The sequence below is a fragment of the Choloepus didactylus genome, chromosome 1 (assembly GCF_015220235.1).
Source record: "Choloepus didactylus isolate mChoDid1 chromosome 1, mChoDid1.pri, whole genome shotgun sequence".
Lineage (NCBI taxonomy): Eukaryota > Metazoa > Chordata > Mammalia > Pilosa > Megalonychidae > Choloepus > Choloepus didactylus.
Genome location: NC_051307.1, coordinates 93146549 through 93170239, shown reverse-complemented (window position 1 = coordinate 93170239; position 23691 = coordinate 93146549). Strand labels below are relative to the sequence as shown.

The following is a 23691-nucleotide window of genomic DNA, read 5'->3' as shown; positions in this document are numbered from 1 at the left end:
ATATAGATAATATGCTATAAAGTGCAATTTTCCTGTAGGATTAAACTTCAAAATTCAGCAATTTCACACTTGAAACAACCCAGTTAAAGTTAACAAAGTCAGATAAGTTGGTAGCTCCTGTATAAACCCTAATGTCTTTTATTTTTTTTTTTAATTCAGTTTTATTGAAATATATTCACAAACCATACAGTCATCCATGGTATACAATCAACTGTTCACAGTATGATCATATAGTTATGCGTTCATCACCACAATCTATTTCTGAACATTTTCCTTACATCAGAAAGAATCAGAATAAGAATAAAAAATAAAAGTGAAAAGAGAATACCCAAACCATCCCCCCATCCCACCCTATTTGTCATTTAGTTTTTACTCCCATTTTTCTACTGATTTTTTTTCAATTTTTTAACTTTGTTTATCAAAAAATTAAAAACAAACAGGCAAACAACAACCAAAAAAACCCCACAACATTTCAAACAAAGCAATGGATTAAGGAAAACAAATAACCTAAAATAACTACTTTGCTTCCAATATGTTCCTACCATACCCCAAGAAAATTAATAAACCATGTCCAAGCAGAGGAGTAAGAAGAACAAATAATCTAAAATAACTACATTGCTTCCAACATGTTCCTACCATACCCCAAGAAAATTAACAACCCCTAAGAAAACAAAGGAATAAGAGAAAAAAAAACCTAAAATAACTCTATTGCTTCCAACATGATCTTACTATATCCAAGAAAGTTTACAAACCATAATCATTCCTGAGCATTCCCATAACATTGAGATTACCGTCCATAGTTTATCTGTTCTTATTAGATTATCATTCCCCCTCCACTAATTGGTATCTCTAGGTCCCCTACATTCTACAGTATAAAACATTGTACATTTTTCACAGAATTCACATTAGTGGTAACATACAATATCTCTCTTTTTGTGCCTGGCTTATTTTGCTCAGCATTATGTCTTTTTTTTTTTTTAACCTTCATTTTATTGAGATATATTCATATACCACGCAGTCATACAAAACAAATCGTACTTTCGATTGTTCACAGTACCATTACATAGTTGTACATTCTTCACCCAAATCAATCCCTGACACCTTCATTAGCACACACACAAGAATAACAAGAATAATAATTAGAGTGAAAAAGAGCAATTGAAGTAAAAAAGAACACTGGGTACCTTTGTCTGTTTGTTTCCTTCCCCTATTTTTCTACTCATCCATCCATAAACTAGACAAAATGGAGTGTGGTCCTTATGGCTTTCCCAATCCACTTGTCACCCCTCATAAGCTACATTTTTATACAACTGTCTTCGAGATTCATGGGTTCTGGGTTGTAGTTTGATAGTTTCAGGTATCCACCACCAGCTACCCCAATTCTTTAGAACCTAAAAAGGGTTGTCTAAAGTGTGCGTAAGAGTGCCCACCAGAGTGACCTCTCGGCTCCTTTTGGATTCTCTCTGCCACTGAAGCTTATTTCATTTCCTTTCACATCCCCCTTTTGGTCAAGAAGATGTTCTCTGTCCCACGATGCCAGGTCTACATTCCTCCCCGGGAGTCATATTCCACGTTGCCAGGGAGATTCACTCCCTTGGGTGTCTGATCCCACGTAGGGAGGAGGGCAGTGATTTCACCTTTCAAGTTGGCTTAGCTAGAGAGACAGGGCCACATCTGAGCAACAAAGAGGCATTCGGGAGGAGGCTCTTAGGCACAACCATAGGGAGGCCTAGCCTCTCCTTTGCAGCAACCGTCTTCCCAACGGTAAAACCTGTGGTAGAGGGCTCAACCCATCAAACCACCAGTCCCCTATGTCTGTGGTCATGTTAGCAACCATGGAGGTGGGGTAGGCAAATACCCCTGCATTCTCCACAGGCTCCTCAAGGGGGCACTGCATCTTTTTTTTTTCCTTGTTTTTTTTTTTTTTTTTTTTAACTTTCCCTTCTTTTTTAAATCAACTGTATGAAAAAAAAGTTATAAAGAAAACAAACATACAATAAAAGAACATTTCAAAGAGACCATAACAAAGGAGTAAGAAAAAGACAACTAACCTAAGATAACTGCTTAACTTCCAACATGTTCCTACTTTACCCCAAGAAAGTTACCTAATATAGCAACATTTCTGTGAACTTGCTCCTACTATATCCATCAGAAATTAACAGACCACAGTCATTCCTGGGCATCCCCAGAACGTTAAATAGCTTATCTGTTCTTGGATTATTGTTCCCCCTTCCTTAATTGCTCTCTATTGCTAGTTCCCCTACATTCTACATTATAAGCCATTTGTTTTACATTTTTCAAAGTTCACATTAGTGGTAGCATATAATATTTCTCTTTTTGTGCCTGGCTTATTTCGCTTAGCATTATGTCCTCAAGGTTCATCCATGTTGTCATATGTTTCACAAGATCGTTCCTTCTTACTGCCGCGTAGTATTCCATCGTGTGTATATACCACATTTTATTTATCCACTCATCTGTTGAAGGACATTTGGGTTGTTTCCATCTTTTGGCAATTGTGAATAATGCTGCTGTGAACATTGGCGTGCAGATATCTGTTCGTGTCACTGCTTTCCGATCTTCCGGGTATATCCCGAGAAGTGCAATCGCTGGATCGAATGGTAGCTCTATCTCTAGTTTTCTAAGGAACTGCCAGACTGACTTCCAGAGTGGCTGAACCATTATACAGTCCCACCAACAATGAATAAGAGTTCCAATTTCTCCACATCCCCTCCAGCATTTGTAGTTTCCTGTTTGTTTAATGGCAGCCATTCTAATCGGTGTTAGATGGTATCTCATTGTGGTCTTAATTTGCATCTCTCTAATAGCTAGTGAAGCTGAACATTTTTTCATGTGTTTCTTGGCCATTTGTATTTCCTCTTCAGAGAACTGTCTTTTCATATCTTTTGCCCATTTTATAATTGGGCTGTCTGTACTATTGTCATTGAGTTGTAGGATTTCTTTATATATGCAAGATATCAGTCTTTTGTCAGATACATGGTTTCCAAAAATTTTTTCCCATTGAGCTGGCTGCCTCTTTACCTTTTTGAGAAATTCCTTTGAGGTGCAGAAACTTCTAAGCTTGAGGAGTTCCCATTTATCTATTTTCTCTTTTGTTGCTTGTGCTTTGGGTGTCAAGTCTAGGAAGTGGCCGCCTAATACAAGGTCTTGAAGATGTTTTCCTACATTATCTTCTAGGAGTTTTATGGTACTTTCTTTTATATTGAGATCTTTGGTCCATTTTGAGTTAATTTTTGTGTAGGGGGTGAGGTAGGGGTCCTCTTTCATTCTTTTGGATATGGATATCCAACTCTCCCAGCCCCATTTGTTGAAAAGACCATTATGACTCAGTTCAGTGACTTTGGGGGCCTTATCAAAGATCAGTCGGCCATAGATCTGAGGGTCTATCTCTGAATTCTCAATTCGATTCCATTGATCTATATGTCTATCTTTGTGCCAGTACCATGCTGTTTTGGCAACTGTGGCTTTATAATAAGCTTCAAAGTCAGGGAGTGTAAGTCCTCCCACTTCGTTTTTCTTTTTTAAAGTGTCTTTAGCAATTCGAGGCATCTTCCCTTTCCAAATAAATTTGATAACTAGCTTTTCCAATTCTGCAAAGTAGGTTGTTGGAATTTTGATTGGGATTGCATTGAATCTGTAGATGAGTTTGGGTAGAATTGACATCTTAATGACATTTAGTCTTCCTATCCATGAACATGGAATACTTTTCCAATTTTTAAGGTCCCCTTCTATTTCTTTTAGTAGAGTTATGTAGTTTTCTTTGTATAGGTCTTTTACATCTTTGGTTAAGTTTATTCCTAGGTACTTGATTTTTTTAGTTGCTATTGAAAATGGTATCTTTTTCTTGAGTGTCTCTTCAGTTTGTTCATTTCTAGCATATAGAAACATTACTGACTTATGTGCATTAACCTTGTATCCCACTACTTTGCTAAATTTGTTTATTAGCTCTAGTAGCTGTATCATCAATTTCTCAGGGTTTTCTAGATATAAGATCATATCATCTGCAAACAATGACAGTTTTACTTCTTCTTTTCCAATTTGGATGCCTTTTATTTCTTTGTCTTGCCGGATTGCCCTGGCTAGCACTTCCAGCACAATGTTGAATAACAGTGGTGATAGCGGGCATCCTTGTCTTGTTCCTGATCTTAGAGGGAAGGCTTTCAGTCTCACCATTGAGTACTATGCTGGCTGTGGGTTTTTCATATATGCTCTTTATCATGTTGAGGAAGTTTCCTTCAATTCCTACCTTTTGAAGTGTTTTTATCAAAAAGGGATGTTGGATTTTGTCAAATGCTTTTTCAGCATCTATTGAGAAGATCAATTGATTTTTCCCTTTTGACTTGTTAATGTGTTGTAATACATTGATTGATTTTCTTATGTTGAACCATCCTTGCATGCCCGGAATAAACCCCACTTGGTCATGGTGTATGATTTTTTTAATGTGTCTTTGGATTCGATTTGCAAGTATTTTCTTGAGGATTTTTGCATCTATATTCATTAGGGAGATTGGCCGGTAGTTTTCCTTTTTTGTAACATCTTTGCCTGGTTTTGGTATTAGATTGATGTTAGCTTCATAAAATGAGTTAGGTAGTGTTCCATTTTCTTCAATGTTTTGAAAGAGTTTGAGTAAGACTGGTGTCAGTTCTTTCTGGAAAGTTTGGTAGAATTCCCCTGTGAAGCCATCTGGCCCTGGGCATTTATTTGTGGGAAGATTTTTGATGACTGATTGGATCTCTTTGCTTGTGATGAGTTGACTGAGGTCTTCTATTTCTTCTCTGGTCAGTCTAGGTTGTTCATATGTTTCCAGGAAATTGTCCATTTCCTCTACATTATCCAGTTTGTTGCCATACAGTTGTTCATAGTATCCTCTTATAATTTTTTTAATTTCTTCAGGATCTGCAGTTATGTCACCTTTTTCATTCATTATTTTGTTTATATGGGTCTTCTCTCTTTTTGATTTTGTCAGTCTAGCTAGGGGCTTGTCAATCTTGTTGATCTTCTCAAAGAACCAACTTTTGGTGATATTTATCCTCTCTATTGTTTTTTTGTTCTCTATGTCATTTATTTCTGCTTTAATCCTTGTTATTTCTTTTCTTGTATTTGGTTTAGGATTGGTTTGCTGTTCATTTTCTAGCTTCTTCAGTTGATCCATTACATTAGTTCTTTGATTTTGGCTCTTTCTTCCTTTTTAATATATGCGTTTAGTGCTATAAATTTCCCCCTTAGCACTGCTTTTGCTGCATCCCATAGGTTTTGGTATGTTGTGTTCTCATTTTCATTCGTCTCTATATATTTAGCAATTTCTCTTTCTATTTCTTCTTTAACCCACTGATTGTTTAGGAGTGTGTTGTTTAACCTCCAGGTATTTGTGAATTTTCTAAGTCTCTGCTGGTTATTGACTTCTAATTGTATTCCATTGTGGTCAGAGAATGTGCTTTGAATAATTTCAATCTTTTTAAATTTATTGAGGCTTGTTTTATGTCCCAGCATATGATCTATTCTGGAGAAAGTTCCATGAGCACTAGAAAAGTATGTGTATCCTGGTGATTTGGGATGTAATGTCCTGTATATGTCTGTTAAATCTAATTCATTTATCAGATTGTTTAGGTTTTCAATTTCCTTATTGGTCTTCTGTCTGGTTGATCTATCTATAGGAGAGAGTGATGTGTTGAAGTCTCCCACAATTATTGTGGAAACATCAATTGCTTCCTTTAGTTTTGCCAGTGTTTCTCTCATGTATTTTGTGGCACCTTGGTTGGGTGCATAGACATTTACGATTGTTATTTCTTCTTGCTGAATTGCCCCTTTTATTAGTACGTAGTGGCCTTCTTTGTCTCTCAAAACATCCCTGCATTTGAAGTCTATTTTATCTGAGATTAATATTGCTACACCTGCTTTCTTTTGGCTGTAGCTTGCATGAAATATTTTTTTCCATCCTTTCACTTTCAGTTTCTTTGTGTCCCTGTGTCTAAGATGAGTCTCTTGTATGCAACATATTGATGGTTCATTTTTTTTGATCCATTCTGCGAATCTTTATCTTTTATTTGGGGAGTTTAATCCATTTACATTCAACGTTATAACCGTGAAGGCATTTCTTGAATCAGCCATCTTATCCTTTGGTTTATGTTTGTCATATTTTTCCCCTCTGTCTATTAATATCCTTTATTGTACCCATACCGAATCTCTTTAGTACTGAACCTTTCTCCAAGTCTCTCTGTCCTTTCTTTGTTTCTCTGTCTGTAGGGCTCCCTTGAGTATCTCCAGTAGGGCAGGTCTCTTGTTAGCAAATTCTCTCAGCATTTGTTTGTCTGTGAAAAATTTAAGCTCTCCCTCAAATTTGAAGGAGAGCTTTGCTGGATAAAGTATTCTTGGCTGGAAATTTTTCTCACTCAGAATTTTAAATATATCGTGCCACTGCCTTCTTGCCTCCATGGTGGCTGCTGAGTAGTCAGTACTTAGTCTTATGCTGTTTCCTTTGTATGTGATGAATTGCTTTTCTCTTGCTGCTTTCAGAACTTGCTCCTTCTCTTCTGTGTTTGACAGTGTAATCAGTATATGTCTCGGAGTGGGTTTATTTGGATTTATTCTATTTGGAGTTCGCTGAGCATTTATGATTTGTGTATTTATGTTGTTTAGAAGATTTGGGAAGTTTTCCCCAACAATTTCTTTGAATACTCTTCCTAGACCTTTACCCTTTTCTTCCCCTTCTGGGACACCAATGAGTCTTATATTCGGACGTTTCATATTATCTATCATATCCCTGAGGTCCATTTCGATTTTTTCAATTTTTTTCCCCATTCTTTCTTTTATGCTTTCATTTTCCATTCTGTCATCTTCCAGGTCACTGATTCGTTGTTCAACTTCCTCTAGTCTTGTACTATGAGTGTCCAGAATCTTTTTAATTTGGTCAGCAGTTTCTTTAATTTCCATAAGATCATCCATTTTTTTATTTAGTCTTGCAATGTCTTCTTTATGCTCTTCTAGGGTCTTCTTGATTTCCTTTATCTCCCGTACTATGGTCTCATTGTTCATCTTTAGTTCTTTGAGTAGCTGCTCTAGGTGCTGTGTCTCTTCTGGTCTTTTGATTTGGGTGCTTGGGCTTGGGTTATCCATATCGTCTGGTTTTTTTCATATGCTTTATAATTTTCTGTTGTTTTTGGCCTCGTGGCATTTGCTGAACTTGATAGGGTTCTTTTAGGATTTGTAGACCAATTGAAGTCCTTATCTCTAATTTATCAGATCTACAGCTTCGTGGAGTACACTTTCTCTAACTAACCAGCAGGTGGCGTCCACGAGCCACCTGTTCTCCACAAGCCAGTTCTCCCCTGCTTAGCCTTTTTGGTGAGTGGGGGAGTGAGTCTTGTGGGGTCCAATTGGTGTACCAAGCTTGCGTGTGTAGTTGGTGTTGCCTGCCCTGTATATGGGGCGTGTTTCTGGACAGTCAGGGAGGGGGGGGGTGGCTCTAACAATCAAATCTCCCTGGTGATCCTAGAGTTTTAAAGCTGCTGCAATAGTCTAATCCTTCAGTTCAGTCCTGCCACAGTTTGTCTCTGCCACTGACCCACAAGTCCTTGGTATTGGCGTATGGCTCCTGAGACTTGCAAGTTGGCCCCTCTTCCAGGCCGTGCACCCCGGATCCTCTGTTGAGGGATGATTGTGCTATGTCACAGGTGAGTGCCATCCCCCCAGGGCAGTTCTGGGCTGCTGGGCTGTGTAGGGAGGCTCCCAGTCTGCTGAAATGATGGCTGAATGGGGCTTTGTTAATTCACACTGCTCTACCTTCCCACCTCTGGGACAATCAGCTGAGGTTGCAGGGAAGGCTAATGTCCACGCCCAGTTTTATGGTGTGTGCCTGTTATTTGAAGCACTTCCATCACACTGGGTTGTCTGGGGCAGTTCTGGGCTATGGGGCTGGCGATGAGCAGGAGTGTTTCCTGTCCACCAGGATGATGGCTGTGAGCGGACACCCCCCTTTTCTTGGGAAGTTGTGGTGTTTAGTGAATTTTCTCAGCCACTGGATTATTGCGTTTTGTCTCAGAGCTCTCCTAGTTCTGCTCTTGAGTTGACCTGCCAAAATAGTAATTCTTTGAAGCTTTCTGTATTGGGCTTCTTAGAGTAATTGTTTTAGAAAAAGAAAAAAGGATTAAAAAAAACCAAACAAACAAACAAAAAAAAACGGGCCCTCCTCAGAGATCTAATGGGTTATTGAAATGCTAAGAGACAAAGCAACCAGGGCCATTAAGGAAAGGTCCACAGGGCAGAGAGAGCAGCTTTTCTTCGGGATTTGCATATGCGCCTCAGGGCCCTTCCCCTTTCTATGTTCACCAGAACTCCAAAAATCCTCCGCTTTTATTTTGGAGTTTTTCGTGTTGTTTTTTTTCTATGCCTGTCTCCTCTCTGCTGGGCTGGCTGCTCTCAGATTCTCTGGTGTCTGGTCTCAGTCTATCTATGGTTGGAGTTTGGATCAGTAGAATGAGTTTCCGATAAGGGCTGCCACTGCAGTTCTCCCTTCTCCTTCCCGGAGCTGACAGCCCCTCCTCCCCTGGGACTGAGCCTGGCAGGGAGGGGCGCGGGTCCCCCGGCCACAAAAACTTACAGATTTCGCTGATCTCAGCAGTTCCACGTTTTCATGAGTGTTGTATGAAGTATGCCCAAAGTCAGATTGCTCTGTGGTGTCCAGTCCACGCAGTTCCTGGCTTTCTACCTACTTTCCTGGAGGAGTAACTAAAACATACAGCTCACCAGTCTGCTATCTTGCCCCGCCTCGCTATGTGTTTTTAATGGGTATATGTGTGCTAATATTTAGTGAAAAGGAATATATGTGTTTCTTTGGAGTGTTCCTTTTTTCCTGAGAAGTTTTCATTAAATTTATGATGTGTTACAATTAACGGTATCTCAGTATCAAGAAAATATGTATTTGAAGTGCCAAATGAATAATAGTTGTACTTGATAAAATGAGATACTGTCTTAAAGTAGGTTTCTTTTGAGAAATATTCCTTCGTAATAGTAATGCTGAAAAATCATAGTTCTTCATAATGAAGACAAGTTCTTTGCTCTTAATTTGAACTGAACCATATAGATCACATACACACACGAATAAAGTCTCATTTTGAATATATTGTTAAAAACAGCATATTTTGCAAAACAATGTGCATAGTATGATTCCATATTTGTTTAAAAATCTTCATATGCATTTGACTATGCTAAGGAAAAAGAAATAATTAGGATTATGAACCTCCTAGTTTTCGTGGAACTGTGCTGGTTTTAGCATTGAAAGTCCCATGTCTTTGGAAATCCCCTCAGTCCCAGGCAAACTGGGACAGTTGGTCACTCTAGAAATCCTGTACGCCACAGTGTTAATAGTAGTTACCTCATGTAGTGGAATTTCATGAGGGGTGGGATGTGAAAGAGGGAATTTCTCTTTTTTCTTTATGTATTTCTATTTTGTATGAATATAGATGTTTTTACAATGAGCTTTTATTACTTTTATTATAAAAACATGCTGAAATGAAATGTATAGGAACAGAGTGATTTTCCTAGGTTAGCGGGGGTGCGGGTGGGTATAAAATCCCGTGTTGAAATGGGGCTAGATAACTTAATCTCATGTCAACATCTCATAATGCTGAAAGCACTTAAAGTATCTAATTCTGATTTGGCGAGAGAATCTATATAGGTGTTACCAAGAGGTGCTTTTCAGTTTCGTAGCACTGCCGTTTGTTTATCACACTTAATATTTGATTTACATTTGATATGAAAAAGTAGCTAAAAGAATAAATATTCTTCGTACCTGTGAATCTGAAGCTACATATGTATGTCTGCTCATATCTAGGAAAAGATTTTGGTCTCTTCTGAGAAGAGTATTGCTGTTGGAAGGAGGAGCAATATCTTCAGTTGTTCTGAATCTTTTTGAAGAAAGTGAAACCCAAAATGCTGGGTTGCATTAATTCATTTCACAAATATTTGTTGAGTGCCTAATACGTTGCCCACAGACTAGGTGAACACAATGGACATGTATTTGCCTCACGGACCTTACAGGTAACAGGGAGAGACAGGTACTAGTTAAATATACTTTCAAATAAGTATGTGATTTCAAAAACAAGGAACTGTAGAATAGAAGAGAACAAAAGGGGGAAACAATTTAGATTAGTTGGGCAAGGAAAGCATCTTTGGAAAAGTGAAATTTTGGCCGTGACCCGAAGATTGATAGTAAGGAGGTAAGGGAAAGAGCTTCTGTTAGGAAAAAAGCATGCTTACTTGTTGCTGTTAGAAGCCACTTCAGCAGACATGGTGTTGGAGGATGAGAGCTTCAAAGATGTCAGAGAGGCAGACAGGGCTGTTTTATTCTAAGTGCTGTAGGAAGTCTCTGAAGGGTTTTATACCTTCAGTGACATCGGTAAATGAGTTATACTTACTTTTTTTAGTGTAATTCTGTTGCTATCAAGTATGGAGAATATGTACTGTACATTTTATTTTCTATTTAAGCAAATGTTTTTGGTAAATAAGAAATTACAGTTTGGTGAAGTTGTGCTATTTCTGTGGTAAAGTGTTAAGGTAGTGGTGGGGAGTCAGGACCTTGGGGTCCCTTGGCAGTATCTGTTTGTAGGTTTTGAAAGTTAGATAGGTACATGGTGGAGCTGACTAAATTACCGAGATTCTTAGTCTGCTTTTGGCCAACCATCAATCTTTAGGCTTTGACTCTCAGGTTCTAGGCACAGAGAAAGATGTAGAGTTCTGTAGATTCTGGAAGGTGTGGAATATGAAAGAAGATGATGGAAGGCAAAAATCTTCATGCAAATGAGGACAGTGTTGGGTCAGGAGAAAGGGAGTAGAAAGATGGAAATGATAAAGTTAAGCAGCCTTCAGCAACCTGAATTATTTGCTTATTGTCCTATTGTCTGGTTTCCATCTCTACCTACTTATTACCTCTAGGCCTGTAATGATGAAAACTGAAGTCACATATGGATGACTGCAAGTAAAAATGTGTTACAATTTTAAGTTTTCCAATTCATTCCTTTTTTGGCATTATATTGACATTTTAAAAATTAACACTAAATTATAAATGACTGACCATATTCTTTTGTGGGAACAGGTGTTGATTAGCCATGTTGTAGGAAAGCAGAGGAAACATGTCTTGAAAGTAAAAGATATTGAAAGTTAGAGGTTATGATACAAAATGACATTGGATATTTAGCAAAGATTTTTTTGTCCTTGGTTAGTTTTTTGATGGAGAACTGTGTGTTAGTAAATATCACAATAAATACTGTTCTGTAATGTAATAAATTCAATGTCTGTAATAAATTCAATGTCTGCTTCACAGGCCTATAGCAGGATATGCTAACCTGTGTCCAAATATGATCTCTACCCAGCATCAGGAGTTTATTGGGATGCTGTCCACAGTGAAACATGAGATTATTCATGCCCTGGTAAATTCTGCTATTAACTACTGTTCTTTTCTTCATGCCTTGATTCCTGCTTATTATGCTCTCATTTTTTTTTTTTTATTAAATTCAGTTTTATTGAAATACGTTCACACACCATACAATCATCCATGGTATACAATCCACTGTCCACAGTATGATAACATAGTTATGCGTTCATCACCACAATCTATCTCTGAACATTTTCCTTACATCAGAAAGAACCAGAACAAGAATAAAAAATAAAAGTGAAAAAAGAACACCCAAATCATCCCCTCATCCCACCCCATTTGTCCTTTAGTTTTTATCCCCATTTTTCTACTCATCCATACACTAGATAAAGGGGGTGTGATCCACAAGGTCTTCACAATCACACTGTCACCCCTTGTAATCTACATTATTATATAATTGTCTTCAGGAGTCCAGACTGCTGGGTTGGAGTTTGGTAGTTTCAGGTATTTACTTCTAGCTATTCCAATACATTAAAACCTAAGAGGTGTTATCTATATAGTGCATAAAAATGTCCACTAGAGTGACCTCTCGACTCCATTTGAAATCTCTCAGCCACTGAAACTATTTCATCTCATTTTGCATCCCCCTTTTGGTCAAGAAGATGCTCTCAGTCCCATGATGCCGGGTCCACATTCATCCCCGGGAGTCATATTCTGCATTGCCAGGGAGATTTACACCCCTGGGAGTTGGGTCCCACGTAGTGGGGAGGACAGCGAGTTCACCTGTCAAGATGGCTCAGTTAGAGAGAGAGAGGGCCACATCTGAGCAACAAGGAGGTACTCAGGAGGAGACTCTTAGGCACCATTACATGCAAGTTTAGACTCTCCTTTGTGGTAATGAGCTTCATAAGGGCAAGTCCCATGCTCGAGGGCTCAGCACATCAAACCGCCAGTCCCAGTGTTTGTGACAACATCAACACCAGTCCAGGTGAGGATGTCCAACACATCCGCACCTTCCCCCAGATCCTCGGGGCTGGGGAGGGGGAGGCTGTAAATATATTTTTTATTATCTGCCCAAATTACTCTGGGATGTGTCAGTATTTCACTCCAGCCTATACTAACCTACCATATCTCACTTCCTATTCAAAGTTCCATGCAATTGTGGTGTTTGAACAAATCGACTGTAGAGTTGTACCATTTAGAAAATTTAGATCCTGTACCAAATAGATATCTATTCCCTTGGTCTCATATGGAAGTTGAAGTTTTAAAACACAATCAGTTTCAACCTTTACCCTTTGGCCTGGCTTGCCCTGGTCTTAACCAGACCTGCTTCATTCATATCACTAACTGAAGTCTGGGCTCTTTTTCAGCTTTTTTTTTTTTTTTTTGACAGTGGCTGTATGCACTAATACTGACATTTATGCTCTCATTTTGATGAATATATTAATTTTTAAGGTAAATTATATAGATTCTTAAATTCATGATAAGTAAAACCTGATTAAGTCTCTGCCAGGATAGAATTTTTAGTGATTAAGATAGTGACTGGTTGTATTATACTGTCTAAAATAATTAAACAAGTAAGTCTATTGGGTAAATAGGATTTCTAAGAGAATGATTAAGCTTTTTAAGTAAAAAACATAGTAACTAAGAAAAATTCACTTTCCTCTAGATTGATAGCTGATACGCTAATTAAAGGTATTTTTATTTCTTCCAGAGAGCTCATTCAGAAAAGTCCTCTTGGTCCATTTGGGCTTTCTAAAATTTAGATATACTCACTGATTCAGAACTTCTCATTCCTTCTCCCCAACTTGTCCAAAATAGTGAACTTTTACTATATGTCTAGGGAATTAAAAGAAGTTGATAAGACCCTTGGAAATGCTCTTTGGTAGACTGATGCCATTCATGTATTTAGAAAGTAGATGGCAGTAAGATGCAGTGGTTGAGAGAGAGAATGGATCCCACAGACCTATGTATCAATTTTCTTAGCTCTATCACTAAAGGTCTGTGGGATCTTGGACTTCAAAGCCTGTTTCATCTGTAAACTGAGAATAATAGTAGTATGTATTACAAAGGATTTCTTTGAAGATTCAGTGAGGCAATTTATAAAGGGCTTAGCACCATGTTGCACATATTAAGATGCAGTAAAATTAATGGTTGTTGTTTACTATGGTCTTATTTAGTGAGCTATAAATTTCTATTATGTGTGACCTTGAAATGCAAGCCTCAGTCTTTAAGTCAGCAAATATATTGAATAAGAAAGTGAAATTCTAATTTAACCAGATAGCATTTACATTCTTCAAGTAAAGAAATTCTAAAATTCATTGTGCATTTTCCTTTTTATTTAAAAAAAAAAAAAAGATTAAGTTGAATCTGTTAATTGTGGCAAAAGATAAGCATCATTCTAAGTAACATTTTAAACCCTAATAACTATAAATACTTGTTATTTAGACAACCAGAGAAAAACAACAGTTTTTAAGTCTAGTTTGTAAGTGAGCGTGAATACAGTTTCCCAGCATGAGTAAAATGAGGTTGTGAACAGGCATCTCACAAAAGAAAAATCCTATTGGCCAAGAATTGTATGAGAAGGTCTTCAGTCTTACTCTAGTAGTCAGGGAACCTCAAATTACAGCAAGATGCCATTGAACCAACCTGTCAGATTAGCAAAAGTTCACACATTTAATATTGTCAAAGAGATAGGAAAATGGGAATTCAGATACTGCAACTGGAGAGTAAACTGTCACAGCCACTTGGGATAGCAATTTGGCATTACCTGGTTAGGTGAATCTGCATATACTTTATAATTCAGAGATTCTGCTTCCAAGTATATACTCCAGAAGAGAGAAACTCATGCACAAAGAGTCAAGTACAAAGATATTTGTTTGCTACTGTGTTCTATAATAATGAAAATAGTTAACAACCTATTTCATAATTCTCAGTGAAAAAGACAAATAATTATTCATAAAATATAATATTATACAGCAGTTAAGGTAAATAAACTAGAAATTATTTATTAACATAGGGATTTATACCCCTAAAACATAATGTTAAGTAAAAACAGCAAGATACAAAAGGATATGTTCTGCATAATATCATTTTTATAAGTTTTTAAAACTCCAAAAATAAAGTTATATCTCATTTGTGGTTGTAAATGTAGTAAAAGTATGAAAACATGTTTGAGAGTTATGCTCATTGACTTTAGGGTAGTTTATCTCTAGTAAGGGAGGGAAGAGAAAGGGATGGAGTAATGGGGCTTCAGTAATATTTGCTCTGTAGTGTTTGATTCATACTTCAAAAAATTTTATAACTAAGAAATTTTACATTTTAGTTTAGACCTCAGAAACTATTCTGGAGGGTGGTAAGAACTAAATATTTAACAAACACAGAGTAGTCTCCCTGTAAAGTTATACACACTTGTAGCTGTGAACCACAGTCATCTGTGGTACTTTAAATACTAGATGAGTCTTCTGAAATGTGATTGATTAGAAAATTTTCTGGTTGATAGTGTGGGGAAAATGTGAGTGTAGAATATTATAAAGGATGAGGCAAATTGTATTATTTTAAGCTTTATATAACTTCAGTGAATTCTATTACACAACTATTTGAATTTTCTCAGGTGACTCCATTAAGCTCTCTTTACAGCCTAGGGTTTTTTGTTTTTTTTTTTTAAAGTACAGATAAAAGAATAATCTGGAGTCTGTTAATCATGTTGGCAAGACCTGAATGTTACAGAGGCCACTGTTACATAAAAAAGAAAGTTGCCAAGGAAATTGATAATTAGGTGATCACTTAAATTTGTTAGCTATTTGAATGTGCAATATTGCATATTCTCAATGTATAAAACATAAGGAAGTAGCTACAAAGTTTTTTTTGTTTTAGTTCTTAGAGCAGGAAAAAAAGCAAGAAAAAAAAAACACTAATAAAATAGGAGCTATCAAGTGGCAATAATTTTTTTCTCCCTTATTTGGGAGGGAAGAGATAGAGGATGGGAATTTGAATAACTTTACGTAGAAATATGGATTCTTAACTCTGGGATCAAAGACTTTGAATTTTTATGAGTGCTTCTGTGAGCCCACTTGGTCTCCCACTCCCGCGCGCCCACTCTATATTATAATGGTTTTCAGCAATAGCATAACTTTGATGCAGTTGTAGCACCTAATAGGTTCAAATGAAGAGGATCAACTGCAATAAACTCATTCTTTTTTTTTTTTGCAATAAACTCATTCTTTTTTTTTTTTGCAATAAACTCATTCTTAAATAAATGTATTGTTTGTACCGCCACCCAAGAGTGTTACCATTACTCTTGGTGCCTTAGGTTTCCTCAATTACAAAGTAAGATAAAACTTTTTCACAGGTTTTCCTCCCTTAAAATTCTGAGATTTATGAATAAGAAATACTAAAAGGGCTATGAAAATATATAGCTTGTGGCAGGGCTCTGGGCTGCTGTTTCTTCTGATAGCCATAGAAATCCTTGTAGGAAGGAAATAGTAATGACTTTTACTACCTTTTCAAAATTAGAGGAAAGGAAAATGTTAGCTGAATCGTAGTTTCTTCTGTGTGTATTTGAACACATTAAAATGTATATCTTTATAGTAATTCTTAATTAAATTCATCTTATTTTAGGCAAGTGTCAGTCCTTGAAATTCAGTGTACTGCATCCATCTTTTCTACTCATTCAACTCATTCAAAAGTATTACTTGATCCGTTACAAAACAAAGAAGCGACAAAAATAACTTTAAATATTAGACAAAGGAATTTAAAAACACAACAGCTGAGGCTTTTTAGTGTATGTTTTAAACTGTTCAATAGTGCCTGAGGATATCACTATAGTACAGTAATTGATATTTATAGTATTTATACTGAACATGATTTTAAAATGTGTTATGCATTTTAGAAAGATTTTCATTTAAAATGTTCACCTCAAGTAATTAGAATTTTAAATTGATCAATATGAAGCAATTATGGTCCAACTCTAATAAATGAGAAGTTGTCATGAAAGTATTGGCATTGTGCTTTTATGCAGTAATAGTGTTCTCAGAGATAGCAGGCATGTTATGATTTCTGTAAAAGGACTTGGTCTTTTCCACTTCAAGACATTCAAATGTTTTCTTAAAGGGTTTCTCTGCTGGATTGTTTGCATTCTACCGTGATAAAGATGGAAATCCTCTAACATCAAGATTTGCAGATGGTCTCCCACCTTTTAATTATAGGTATTTGCTATTTTTCTTCTTGTTCTTCCTATTTTGTCCTTGTTTTCCCCTTTGTTTAAGAGGATACTAAGGTTAGAATCTGAGAATCATAGCATGTTCGATGCCATAAAATATTATGGCTAGCCTAAGGCAGTTGTACATACTAAGAATATAAGAGGTCATTTGGCTGCAACCCTTTATTTTGCAGATGAAGAAATTGCAGTGCGGAAAGTGTAAATGACTTGTGTAAAGAGCTAGGACTCTTGTCAGACAAGCTTTCTGCTACCATGTTGTAACTTGTATTACTTTACAGTATAGTCAGACTGGTAAAATGTGGACTGGTTAAATTTTTGTTTATTGCTTATATATGGCAGTATTTACATGTTAACTGACATTTTATTGAACAGCATGTTAGCAGTGGTCTGGAGGCCCAGAGCTTAAAGTAAGCAATACTAAGAAATACTAAGAAACTTAACCAGAAGTTCATGTATAGTATCAGGCACAGAACTGTAACCATTTGATTGCATAAAAAATAAATCTAAATTGAGAGCACATGGGCACACAAAGACTTGTACAAGAATATTCATGGTAGTTTTGTTAGTAACTGCCAAAAAATGAAAACCATCAATAATGGAATGGATAAATAAATTGTAGTATATTCAGACAATGGAAAACTACATAGAAGTAAGAAATAACACACACACAATCACACAGTCATACTGTACAATCTATATAGTTATACAGTCGTCTTCAAGAATCAAGGCCACCGGGTTGCAGTTTGACAGCTTCTGATATTTCCCTCTAGCCATTCCAGCACACTAAGAAATAAAAAGGGGTATCTATATAGCATGTACGAATACTCTCCAGAGTGACCTCTTAACTCCATTTGAAGTCTCTCAGCCACTAAAACCTTATTTTGTTTCATCTCTCTTCCCCCTTTTGGTCAAGAAGATTTTCTCGATCCCATGATGCCAGGTCCAGGCTTATCTCTGGGAGTCATATCTCAAGTTGCCAGGGGGATTTACACCCCTGGGAGTCATGTCCCACATAACGAGGAGGGCAGTGAGTTTACCTGCCGAGTGGGCTTAGAAAAGGGCCAAATCTGAGCCACAAAGAGGTTCTCTGAGGGAGACTCTCAGGCACAATCATAAGAAGGCTTAGCCTCTCCCTTGCAGTGACAAACCTAATGGGGGAAAGCCCCCAGATCAAGGGCTTGGCCTACTAAATTGCTAGTCTTCAATGTTTGTGAGAATATCAGTAATAACCCAGGTGGGGCAGTCCAACATTTCTGCATTTTTCGCCATTTCCTCAGGGGGGCCCTGCAAATACATTTTTATTCTCTTCCCAAATCACTTTGGGATGTATCAAGATTTCACCACAACCTGTACAAACCCACCATTCTCACTTCCCATTCAAAGCTCCATGTACTTATGGTGTTCAAACAAACTGACCGTATAAGTTAAATTGTTTAATGTGCTACAGAAAGTATAGATCCTGCACCAAATAAACATATCTTCCATTGGTCTCGCACAGAAGTTGAAGTTTTATAACGCTGTCAGTATTGTCTTTTACCCTTTGACTTGATTTGCCTTAGTCCTAACCAGATTGCTTCATTCATATCTCTGACTGAAGTTTGAACTCTTTTTCAGCTTTAACAGTTGCCATATGAGGTAATATTGACATTCAGAGCTACCGAGCTCTAGCTCTGAGTTTTAGATGTCACACAGATCCCAGAGTTCAGAGACCAGCCAGGTTATACACAAAGAACTCAGGATCACAGAATTTAAGGATAACTATTACAACTCAGGAATAGATGTGACTGCTGTAAGAGCTTACACTCTGGGTACCTTTATATTAAGCGTCCCCCTGGTAAACTGTGCTCTAAGATTCAATTCTCAGAGTTTGTACATTATAGTTAGTTTGTATTAGATGAGGTGTTATAATGTTTGTCTTTTTGTTTCTGGCATGCTTCACTCAAAATGATGTCCTCAAAATCCATTTATCTACTTGCATGACTCAAAATTTCATTCCTTCTTGCAGTTGCTCAATTTTCTATTTATGCATACACCATAGTTCACCATTCGGTCCATCAGTCATTGTGCCCTTAGGCACCCGCCATCCATTGCAAATCTCGAATACCACCACCATAAACACCAGTGTGCACTTCTGGGAATATTGCAAAGTAGGTGAAGTGGAATGGGCTTCTCCTTGGTGAAAGTAACTAGAAAGACACCAGAGAACACCAGGGACTGTGGTTTTGGGGTGTGCCAGCCATAGATGATCCCCCACAGTACGTGGAGGAGAGACAGCTGCTGGAGGGATGTAGTGAGTCTGTTCCCTGTCCAGACTGCCTCCACACCACCCCCAAGGCTGGCAGCACCAAAACTAGCGCCAGATAAGGGAGTGAGCATCAGCTCTCCACTCCCGTGCACCTCCCTTCACAGTTTGCTGGAGCATGATCCTCCATGGCCAGACAGCGGGAAGCTCCAGTGAGTAAACCCTTTGGGCAGTGTTTGCTCTCTCTACCATGGAAGTCCAGGGAGGGGGGTTTGTTCAGGAGCGAGAAGCGAGAAAGGGAGAGGCACCATACCAGCGATCAGGAGCCCACCCCACAACATAGAGAACCAGGGAGCAAGGCAGGCAGAGAACCAGCAGGCAGGGCCCATGCTTCATCAGCAGGGTGCCCTTGATCTGACTCCTTGCCTACCTGCTTGAGGGAAGTTTTACCTGCTGCATAGGGGAATTTTACCAAACTTTCCAAAAAGAAGTGATACCATTCCTGCTCAGACTTTTTCAAAAAATTGAAGAAAAAGGAAAACTACCTACTCATTTTATAAAGCTAATATCACTCTGATACCAAAACCAGATAAGGATAATACAAAAAGGAAGACTACAGGCCAATCTCTGTAATGAATACAGATGCAAAAATCCAAATGAAAATACTTGAAACTCGAATCCAAAGGCACATAAAAAGAATCACGTGGCACGACCAAGTGGGGTTCATTCCTGGCATGCAAGGGTGGTTCAACATAAGAAAATCAATTAATGTAATTAGACACATCAACAAATGAAAAGGGAAAAGTCAAATGATAATCTTGATAGATGCTGAAAAAGCATTTGACAAAATTCAAAATCCCTTTTCTATAAAAACACTTCCAAAGGTAGGAATTGAAAGAACCTTCCTCAGTATGATAAAGGGCATATATGAAAAACCCACAGCAAGCATAATGCCCAAAGGTGAGAGACTGAAAGCCTTCCCCCTAAGATCAGGAATGAGAAGAATGCCCACTGTCACCTCTGTTATTAAATATTGTGCTAGAAGTTTTAGCCAGAGCAATTCACCAATGCAAAAATATAAAAGGTATCCAAATTGGAAAGGAAGAAGTGAAACTGTCATTATTTGCAGATGATATGATTTTTTTAAATTTAATTTTGAAGTTGTACACATACCATACAATCATCCAAAGATCCGAAGTGCACAGTTGCCCACTGTATCATCATACAACTTTGCATCCATCACCACATTAATTTTTTTTCCAATTTTTAGAACATTTTCATTACTGCAGAAAAGAAATAACGACAAAAAGAAAACTCAAATTCTGCCATATCCCTAACCACCCCCTGTCCATTACCGACTCATAGTATTGGTATAGTACATATGTTACTGTTGATGAAAGAATGTTAAAATACTAACTGTAGTACATAGTTTGCAGTAGGTATATTTTTTCCCTATATACCCCTCTATTATTAACTGCTAATTATAGTGTCATACATTTGTTCTAGTTTATGAAAGAGATTTCTAATATTTGTACAGTTAATCACAGACACTGTCCACCACAAGATTCACTGTTTTATACATTCCCATCTTTTAACTTCCAACTCTCCTTCTGGTGACATACGTGACTCTAAGCTTCCCCTTTCCACCACATTCACACACCATTCAGCACTGTTAGTTATTCTCATAATAATATGGTACTGTCACCTCTGTCCATTTCCAAACACTTAAGTTCAACCTAGTTAAACATTCTGCTCATAATATGCAACTGCTCTTCATTCTTTAGCCTTGTTCTATCCTGGTAACTTATATTTCATGTCTATGAGTTTACATATTATAATTAGTTCATATCAATGAGACCATGCAATATTTGTCCTTACATGTCTGACTTATTTTACTCAACATAGTGCCCTCAAGGTTTCTACACCAACCCAATTTTTTTTGAGACTGTTTTGTTCACACACAATACATTCCTTCCTAAGTAAACAATCGATGGTTCCCTGTATAATCACATATTTATGCATTCAACACCATCACTACTATCTATAAGGACATCTCTATTCCACAAAGAAGGAGGAAGAGTCAAAGAAGGTAGAGAGATAAAAGAAAAGAAAGCAAAAGCAAAAAAAAAAAAAAAAAAGACAGCTAAAAAGCAACAAAAGGAAAGATAGAATATAACTAAAGTGTAATAAAAGAGTCAGACAACATAACCAATGTCAAGAGTCCCATACCCCTCCCTTATGTTCCTCTCTTATAGGCATTTAGCTTTGGTATATTGCCTTTGTTACATTAAAGGAAGCATAATTCAATGTTTCTGTTATCTATAGTCTCTAGTTTGCATTGACTGTATTTTTCCCCAATACCACTCCATTTTTAACACCTTGCAAGGTTGACATTCATTTGTTCTCCCTCATGTGAAAACATATGTGCCAGTTTGAATGTATTATGTCCCCCAAAACGCCATTATCTTTGATGTAATCGTGTGTGGGCAGACATATCAGTGTTGATTAGATTGTAATTCTTTGAGCGTTTTCATGTAGATGCACCCCAGCCAACTGTGGGTGATGACTCTGATTGGATAATTTCCATGGAGGTGTTACCCCACCCATTCCAGGGTGGGTCTAAATTAAATCACTATAGTCATATAAATGAGCTGACAAACAGAAGGAACTCAGTGCAGCTGAGAGTGACTTTTGAAGAACTTGATACAGCCAAGAGGGACACTTTGAAGAATGCACAGAAGCTGAGAGAGTAGCTGCAGATGAGAGACAATTTGAAGATGGCTGTTGAAAGCAGACTTTTGCTCCCGAGAAGCTAAGAAAGGACAAATGCCCCAAGAGCAACTGAGAGTGACATTTTTGAGTAACTGCAGCCTAGAGAGGGACATCCTAGGAAAAAGGCATTTTGAACCTAGAACTTCGGAGCAGGCACCAGCCACGTGCCTTCCCAGCTAACAGAGGTTTTCCAGACACCATTGGCCATCCTCCAGTGATGTGTTACCTTGGACACTTTATGGCCTTAAGACTATAACTTTGTAACCAGATAAATCCCGTTTATAAAAGCCGATCCATTTCTGATGTTTTGCATTCTGACAGCATTAGCAAACTAGAACAGATTTTGGTACCAGGAGTAGGGTGTGGCTTAGTTTGCAAATACCAAACATGTTGGAACAGCTTTTTAAATGGATGAGAGGAAGATCCTGGAAGAATTGTGAGGAGCTTGATTGAAAAGGCCTAAACTGCTTTGAAGAGACTGTTTGTGGAAATATGGACTCTAAAGATACTTCTGATGAGACCTTGAGCGGAAATGATGAATGTGTTGTTGCAAACTGGAAGGAAGGCAGTCCTTGTTTTAAAGTGGCAGAGAATTTGGCAAAATTGACTCCTGGTGTTGGATGGAAGGCAGAATTTGAAAGTGCTGACCTGGACTATTTAGCTGATGAGATCTCCAAGCAAAATATAGAAGTAGTAGCCTGGCTTCTACTTGCAGCTTATAGTAAAATGTGACAGGACAGAGATAAACTTAGAACTGAACTCTTGGTGTCAAAGAGACCAGAAACTGATGGTTTGGAAAATTCTGGGCTTCCAGGGAGTGGAACTCCAGCAGCTATAGCCCGGTGTGAGGATTTAACCAAACTTGGAACCCGACCGCCATTTCAATACAAGCCAAGATTGGAGATGGAGTTATCCAGAAAGGATTTGTGGAAAGTCCTATTGTCTAATGGCTTTGACCCCTGTGAGCTTCATGCAAAGCCAGCAGGATTTTTGTGAGATCTTTATAGACAGAGATGCTGCTGTTCTGGACTGGAGGAGACAACAAAAGGAACAAATTGAAGGAAAAATTTCTTCAAAGACAGAGCCTTGGATATTGAGGTCTGGAGTCAAGAGATCTTGGGCTGGGAGAGCAGAGCAACCCACATGCATGGAAAGGGTGAGTTTGCCCCAGAGGTCGAGGGTGGGCCTTCCACTTTGATGCTTAGGAAATGTTGTGCCATCCCAAACCCCAAAGAGGGTGGAGCAAATTCCCAGGGAATTGGGGAGAGCCTGGCTGCCACCACACTGTTCTGAAGGGATTGAGCGTGCTGCCCCGATGTTTGAGGCAGGTAGGGCCGAGAAGGTGGTCTCCCCAGTGTGTGGATATGTTGGAACACTCACCCAAGCATTTGGAGAGGAAAGGGCTGCCACAAAGGCCCGTAGGACGGGTTGGACTCCCGCTGTCTCAAGCTCCAAGGATGCAACGTCATTCTGTTAATGACTCTCAGACTTTGAAATCTAATGGAGTTTGTCCTGCAGGTTTTAGGAACTGTTTTGGTCCTGTGAACCCTGTTTTCCTTTCAGTTTCTCCCTGTGGCAATGGGAATGTTTATCCTATGAATGTTCCTCCTTTGTATATTGGAAGCACATAACTTGTTCTAAGTTTATAGGTCCACAGTCAGAGGGGAATTTTGCTTTTGGACAGACCACAGCTGTAACTGATTTAATGGGATCTTTTACTTAACTATTGTTACTGAAATGATTTAAGTTTTTGTGATATTGTGATGGGATCAATGTATTTTGTATATGGAAAGATCATGTCATTTTGGGGTTCAGGGGATGGAATGTGCCAGTTCAAATGTATTATGTCCCCCCAAACGCCATTATCTTTGATGTAATCTTGTGTGGGCAGACATAGCAGTGTTGATTAGATTGTAATTCTTTGAGTGTTTCCATGTAGATGCACCCCAGCCAACTGTGGGTGATGACTGATTGGATAATTTCCATGGAGGTGTTACCCCCACCCATTCAGGGTAGGTCTAAATTAAATCACTGTAGTCATATAAATGAGCTGACAAACAGAAGAAACTT

The 23691-nt window shown here is 38.1% G+C and overlaps 1 protein-coding gene across 3 annotated transcripts in view; it reads left to right on the top strand.

Annotated features, from left to right (window-relative positions):
- The window catches only part of LMLN (leishmanolysin like peptidase), a 147714-nt gene that overhangs the window by 32259 nt on the left and 91764 nt on the right, over positions 1 to 23691 (top strand). For all 3 annotated transcript variants that reach the window (XR_005217120.1, XM_037837379.1, XM_037837390.1), the window contains exons 7-8: positions 11336 to 11441; positions 16499 to 16593. Coding sequence is in view for 2 of the 3 variants with exons in the window: in XM_037837379.1 (XP_037693307.1) it covers positions 11336 to 11441; positions 16499 to 16593 (201 nt within the window). In the remaining variant the exon portion in view is untranslated. The remainder of the gene's footprint in view (positions 1 to 11335; positions 11442 to 16498; positions 16594 to 23691) is intronic.